This window comes from Solanum stenotomum, chromosome 10 (assembly GCF_019186545.1).
Source record: "Solanum stenotomum isolate F172 chromosome 10, ASM1918654v1, whole genome shotgun sequence".
NCBI lineage: Eukaryota > Viridiplantae > Streptophyta > Magnoliopsida > Solanales > Solanaceae > Solanum > Solanum stenotomum.
In genome coordinates, this window is record NC_064291.1 from 20,502,551 (window position 1) to 20,510,103 (window position 7,553).

Here is a 7,553-nt window from a genome sequence, read left to right on the forward strand (position 1 = left end):
TATAGTACACACAACATAAAGAAAGTGTAATAAAAGAGAGAGGTGAGTTTCTCAAACTAATAAACGTTAATTTAGTAATGAAATTTATTATTCCAATAGTTTAGGTATGAAACTAAAAAAAAAAGAATAATTTAAATGTATTTTTGATACTTTATCTCATAATTTTATACCAAACTATTAACCAAAGATACTTTTATTCCATTTCACAAAATTTAATCACATTTTGATTTTTCTTTTATAAAAAAATGCAAGACAAGGGACTAAAATGTACTAATTGGAGATAAGTAATTCTATATACATTACATACTAGTGCTTTGCGGTCCTTATCGTCTTGTTTGTGGAGGAGGGGAGTGAGTGGGTATGGAGCTTCAGTTTGCAGGCGCATCGTATTTGATGAAAGAAGGTATAAAACCGCGAGGTTTGATTATCAAATCATCAAGTAGTACTTCACAAGGGCTGCAGAAATGTTCAAAGAAAAACCTTTCTCGTATACTTAGAACAGAAGCTTCCATTAGAGGTATCCAGAGGAAAGCCAACTCAGAAAAATACACTAATCTTTGGCCCAAGGCCGTTTTGGAGGCTCTCGATGATGCTATTAGGGACAATAGCTGGGACTCTGCTCTTAAGGTTCCATTCCTTCATCCATCTTGGTTTTTACAATACGAAGAAGCTTGAAACAACAATTTACTCCGATTGAATAAACTGTTTCATATTGTTTTTTCGAATGAATTCTAGGACTACCGCACTATTATAGAGCTTAAACACTCATTCATTTCTCATGATTTAAGTTTCCTTGTGTCTCCAGTATTTTATATTCTGATTCATGTCAGAAAATTTCAAATAGTGGTCTTACCCTATTGCTCTTTTAACAACAGGAATGCTCAACGTGACTGGGCAATTGTCTGATGAAGCATTCTACTGTTTCAACAACAATGAACATACATAAATTAATAATATAGCAAATATTATAAGATTCAGATACAGATGCAATGCAATTTATTCTTTCTCAATTCATAGTAATACATAACTAATCTTGCCTGTGTATCCCTAATTTTCATTCAGCTCCGATGATTTAGATTGGCCATAAAATTCCTTCTCTGTTGCTTCCTTGTATCAACTTGTAGGTTTCTGTCAAAATTCGTGTTCTTATATCTTGGACATAGCCTCAATCTTCATGGCAGTCACAATGCATCCATATCACTGTTGTTAATTTATCTGCACCTGTGCAGCAAAGGCTATAGCCTAAAATATTATTGTCAGATACAGTTTTCTTTGTTACAAAATCAGCTTAGTTTCACTTTCAAATAGTACAATTGGTCATCTTTCTTCGTGCCTTTTAGTGAATTGATGCCTTTTAGTTAATTGGTATAAATTTCTAAGACTGTCTTGAAAAACTTCTCTTCAAGCCCCTTCATTGCAAGCCTTTCATTATTCTTCTGTTTATACTCTTGATCACATGCTCCACTAGAATGGAGTGGAGGCTAGAAAAATGGGTGAACTATTGTGTGTTTAAGGTTTAGTATTTTAATTCTAAACATGAAGTTGTAATTAGTATTTCTTTCCTTTGGGTTGCATTGTTTTCATTTATGAATCTTCCGTTGCATACACGTGTTAAAGTCTATGTCCCCAATAGTATGGACCAAGGCTTAGTTGATTTGACTCACCCAGAAGCTTATGTAGTTGTTATTGTGTTCCAAATAAAACTGTAGATAAAACTCGTATTTGTTGTTTTAGCAATTTTTCTGACAGAAATGTGTTCTTACTCCTAGATTTTCGACCTTCTTCGGAAGCAACATTGGTATGAGCCAAGATGCCATACATATGCTAAGCTTTTGGTAATGCTCGGCAAGTGCAAGCAGCCAAGTCAAGCTAACTTGCTTTTTGAGATTATGCTAGCGGATGGGCTTCAACCAACAGTAGATGTTTATACTGCACTTGTAAATGCATATGGTCGTAGTGGCCTCCTTGATGAGGCGCTGCGAACTATTGATGATATGAAATCAGTTAGTAATTGCAAGCCTGATGTGTATACTTACTCGATCCTAGTTAAATGCTGCACTAAAGTTCGTCGTTTTGATATGATTGAATACATTTTGGCTGAGATGGTGTATTTGGGAATTGAATGTAGTTCCGTGACATACAATACCATAATTGATGGCTATGGTAAAGCTAAGCTGTTTGAGCAGATGGAAAGCTCCTTGACCGATATGGTAGAAAATGAGACTGCCTTTCCAGATGTTTTCACCTTGAATTCAGTAATTGGGTCCTATGGCAGCTGTGGGAAGCTTGAGAAAATGGAGAAGTGGTTTGAAGAATTTCAGGTAATGGGAATAAAGCCAGATGTTATGACATTTAACATTCTAATCAAGTCATATGGAAGAGCTGGCATGTACCAGAAAATGGAGTCTGTACTTGATTTTATGAGGAATCGGTTCTATTCTCCAACAGTTGTGACTTACAATATCATCATTGAGACATTGGGGAAAGCTTGCCTCATTAAGAACATGGAACAGTTTTTCCTACAGATGAAGCATGAAGGGGTGAAGCCAAGTTCATTCACTTATTGCTCTCTTGTCAGTGCTTATAGTAGAGCTGGACTTATGGAAAATGTTGATTCAATCATGAGGCAAGTTGAGAATTCAGATGTAGTTCTAGATACTCCTTTTTTCAATTGCATCATCAGTGCTTATGGTCAAGCTGGTGATATAGAGAGGATGGTGGCATTATTCTTGGAAATGAAGGTCAGAAAATGTAAACCAGACTACATCACATTTTCTACCATGATTCAGGCGTACAATTCACAAGGGATGACTGAAGCTGCAATGGACTTGAAGACAAAAATGATTACTTCTTGTGGTACTTGTACTATTTAGCCTCTGTTTCTCCTGTCCATATCATTTTTGCTTCATAAAGTATGAATCCTCTCAGAAATACAACTTTAACTTTATCAAAAAAAAAAAGTATGAATCCTCTCAGACTCACAGTTAGTAACATAAATCCAGCTATTTAGGTTAGCTCTATGATATTTCTAGCTAAGTGCAGTTGATAATAAAAGGAAGTGTTATTCTCTAATAAATCAACTTTTATTTTTCGCAGTCATGTGTACTAAGTTACTCCCTCTGTCCCAATTTATGTGACTTACTTTCCTTTTTAGTCGGTTCCAAAAAGAATGACACATTTCTATATAAAGTAACAATTTAACTATAAAATGTCAATTTTATTCTTAATGAAATGATTTACAGCCACACAAATTTCTATCATTCATTTTGGACCACAAGTTTTAAAAGTCTTCATTTCTTTCTTAAACTCTGTGCCGAGTCAAACTACCTCACATAAAATGGGACGGAGGGAGTATCATTCAATGAACTGCTTGATATATGACACTTTGTTGTTACATTTTATTAGAATCAAATGAATTGATCAGCAGCTAGTACAATCTATCTGCTACCGAAGGAAACCGTTCACTTGGAACTCTGTTCATCAATCTCAATGTTGTGAAAGTGGGCAGAGTGTTATCTGCATGTGAGTTTGTATGTGTGAATGTCTATTTTCTCTTGTTCACTGCCTTTGAGAATCCATCTTTACTCATTAAATGGCCTAAAACTGAAAGGCTTTCAAGCAGTCAAAGTGGTGAGCCAAAGTTGAAGGGCTTTTATGAACTCAAACATCTTGCTTTTGGTTTGTAAGACTGAAGAGTTAAACTTATTTCAAAATGCAAATTAAGTTCCTCTCTTTTTGTTTTTTGGATGTTGTTGCTCTTGCTAATTCTCTCTCTCTATATATACATATCTATTTAGTTACTTAATGAGAAATGTCATATATATTTGAGTTTGGGTACTTCATCGTAACAATGATATCTGTTTGTGTAGAAGGATGCTATAGCAATCCGTTAATCAGATGGCATGGATCCAAGGAAAAGAACATAGTGAGTCTATTTTGCGGCAATGTGATTTCTCTTACATGTTTCTGTGAACTTTCAACGGCCTTAACCCACAACTAGAGAGATTTGCAGTTTCCTAAAGCTCTTGTTAGGGAATAGTTTTGTTTAACTTCTCTGAGTAGCTTTACAGTTTGTTTGCCTATGTATGTTATTTCTCGACTCGTTTTTTCTTGTATTAGCATATTTATATACAGGCAAGAGAGGGAGGGAGCAGTTAAAGTTCTTCTGTTTACTATGTTCACGAAACAGCCAAACCGTGCTGTGATGTATGTAGTGCAACCTGTGGGTTCATCTTCAGTTGAAAACCTCAGTGATGCTTGGGTGAATGAAGATTTTAACAGTAGTGGGTGATTCTGATGGATAATTAACTCCTCGGTAACATTGAGGATCTACACTATTTCAGCTCTCACTGTGGAGTTGTCTATTGCAGTACTAATAGTCATGCATCAAGGCCTTTTTTTTTTACTAACCAGAGCTGACTCACAACCATACATATGGGTTTTGAACAGGTCAGCGATGTAAGAGGACTGACTTCTTTCGAAAGAGCAAAGCCATGGGACAGATGGAGCATTATTAAGACACTTGCTGATTCTTCCTTCTAAATCGGGTTGTTTTACCTCTTACTGGTTGCAAGTCTTGAGTAAACAGATAAATAGAGCAATGTAGTGTAAGATAGTTATACCATTTTCCAGCCCCTCGCCATTTCACATGTTACTGTGGAAATGAATTACAATATTATGTTTGATATACTACTTGTGCAGCAGGTGAACATTACTTATTTACTTTGCTTTCTTAGAAGTGGATTAAAATGTCCAGACACCGTTTGACTTTCTGTAGAGCTGCAAGCACCAAACGACCTGTAGATGGACCTTATTGCAACACATACGTACAACCACTCCAATTTGTAAAGAATTCTTCTCCTAAAAGCTTTCAACAGTGTCCTTCAAACTGATCTCTAGAAGAGTGAAATTTATGCCTAAGCTTTTTTCCCCTTCCTAAGACCGAGAAGGTGGCACCATAGGCAGCACCTCCTTATACCTACATCCCACATTCAAGAATTTGAGATACCAAAATTCTCAGTACGAGTTAATTAAGCTATAATGAATGAAAATGCAAAGTCAATTTCTTATGTAATTTGAAGACTTCAATTTCTATGTTATCAATATCTTTCATGTTTATTTACTTTAGATTCACCAAATTACACATTTGTTACTTCTTGTTGTGAGGCTATATTTGAATTGTATGTAGAGTTAGTGAGTTATAAGAAAAAAAAATTGTTTTATGCACACCAAGATCAAAATTGTTATAGTATAGTGGATATTACATGTTAAATAGCTCAAACATATCAACAACTTTCCAGGGATGCTGAGTTTGTTTTTCTTTCACAAATTGGGTCTTGTGCTTTATTCTAAAGGGAAATTTTCATATATGGCAAAGAGAAAAAACATTATTGGCCTATATAGCTACGGTATACCTAATTACGCTCCATAACTATTGTTTCATTTGCTATGGTGACTAACGTTTGTATATCTCGAATTTTTTATTAAAAATTATACAAATTCCTTTTTTAAAATAGATAATAAAAAAGCGGTAATTTTGGTTACAAAAAATTGAAAACTATCCCATAAAGTAATGTAATTTATAATTGTATTTGATTATAATTTATTGTCTAAAATGACTTCTTCGACACGAAGAACACCATAATTGTATATGTATTTGAAAACTGTTTTTCATTCATATATAGATTAATTATATGTATTTGTATACAAATATGTATTATTATTAAGTGGATGAATTGTATATGTATCTGATATATGTATATGTATATAAATCATTATTTGTATAACACTGTACGTGTGGGGCATTCTTGAAATGCTTCTTTGAGTAGAAGTCTAACATCCTAAAATATTCTGTCCAAAAATAAGTTCGTATAAACATATTATATACAATTATTTGTATATGTATATAAATCATTAAAATGGATAAATAAACAGTTGTATATAACTGTTGAAAATTATACATTGGATTCGTATAAGGTATTGTGGGTGATAATATACATGAAAATGAAATATTTAAAACAAAAAAGAATATAGAACCAATTGTCACGATCCAGACCGTCGTGATTGGCACCCGCACTAAACCTCCGGTGGGAGAACCATTACTACAACCCAAACAAACAAATTTTATGAAAACTAAGGCATTTAAAGATACAGAAGCAGGTTTAAATGACTATAAAAATACGGAGTTCCCATAAACTCCAAAGGTTTAAACAGTTAACTAACCAAACTAATGCGGAAGAACAACCCCTAGAACCTGAAAGTCAATGTACCAAAACTCTACTAACGACAAGTCTAAGAACAAGGGTACAACCCTGAAACTAAACAACATCTTAAACAAATGGTCTGAGTCCGAAAAGAGTAGACTTAAATAAGAAGATACATGACAGCCCGAAAGAACTGGCTCACCCTTGAATTCGGTTATGCTCAATAGTCACCTAACTGAGGTCTATCAATAGCCGCCTGAAGATGCCCTGTACTCAACAAAGATAAGAGCCAGTGCAGTATCAATACACAACCACAGTGTATGGGTACGATCATGCGGCTATCCGAATAAGTGAAACACATGCAAGTACCCACAACATTATAAACAAGCATATACCGAACATATACAATATTAGTCATCATTTCAGGAACAATGTAACACCCTACATTATCAATAATACACATTGGTCATCAATATAGAGCAACATATAATCTTTTAATATCAATCATCATTAGATATGAACGTAATCATCACAAGTAGATACACAATACAATTCAATGGTCCTCTCACAGAACCCAATTCAATGGCCCTCTTATGGAACCCACACCCAAATTGTTAGTATACCGGAACGTGGTACCCGATCCAATGTTTATGCCGAAACGTGGCAACCGATCCCATAATTATGTCGAAACGTGGCAGCCGATCCCATATTTATGCCGGAACGTGGCAACCTATCCTAGTTAGTGTGTCGGATTGTGACACCCTCCCATTCAACAAACAACAATCACAATCGCAATGTATATTCTCACAATCATACAACAAGAGGTGATTCATGACATACAATTATTCAATTATCCTCATTTACGATTAGGGTGATCAATAACACAACATTCGCATACATACATGCATTATAATTAAGCAATTACAAACATATATCACACCAACATGAAATCACAACCATCACCTATCTCGAATCCAAGCTTGAATCCCCTAAGGCACCTGAATCTTCCCTTTCCGAATTCTTCCCGCTTGTTCGTGGTCTAAAAACAACAATTTATACGCAAGGATCAACAATCAAAGGTCTAATTATCCGAATTATAACAAACTCAATAACCCTAGACCAAACCCTTGGTCCCCATACCCAGATTAGGGCTTTTCCTACCATAAATTCCATATCAAAACCCTCCCCCATCGATAATTACCCAAGAAACTGAGTTTTACGGATCGAAAAATAGATTCGAGGAGTGAAAACCTTACCTTAGCCTCAAGAATGGTGAAAAACGGTCAAGAACTCGTCTGGGGTCGTTTCTTAGCTCTAAAAATAAAAAAGTGCAGAATAAAGTCATTTTGG

The 7,553-nt window shown here is 35.0% G+C and overlaps 1 protein-coding gene across 3 annotated transcripts; it reads left to right on the plus strand.

The window, feature by feature from the left end:
• The first annotated feature begins 317 nt into the window (after positions 1-317).
• LOC125878225 (pentatricopeptide repeat-containing protein At3g53170) lies at positions 318-4,689 on the plus strand. 3 transcript variants are annotated; one of them, XM_049559432.1, is made up of 5 exons: positions 318-627; positions 1,770-2,856; positions 3,406-3,530; positions 3,870-3,925; positions 4,120-4,689. In XM_049559432.1, exons 1-3 carry the CDS (start codon positions 361-363, stop codon positions 3,429-3,431), a joined length of 1,380 nt encoding a protein of 459 aa, XP_049415389.1. In that variant the 5' UTR covers positions 318-360; the 3' UTR covers positions 3,432-3,530; positions 3,870-3,925; positions 4,120-4,689. The 3 variants fall into 3 exon arrangements, with proteins under 3 accessions (XP_049415389.1, XP_049415388.1, XP_049415390.1); XM_049559431.1 differs by having other exon boundaries at positions 3,870-4,689; XM_049559433.1 differs by having other exon boundaries at positions 3,406-3,522; positions 3,870-4,689.
• Positions 4,690-7,553: the final 2,864 nt, after the last annotated feature.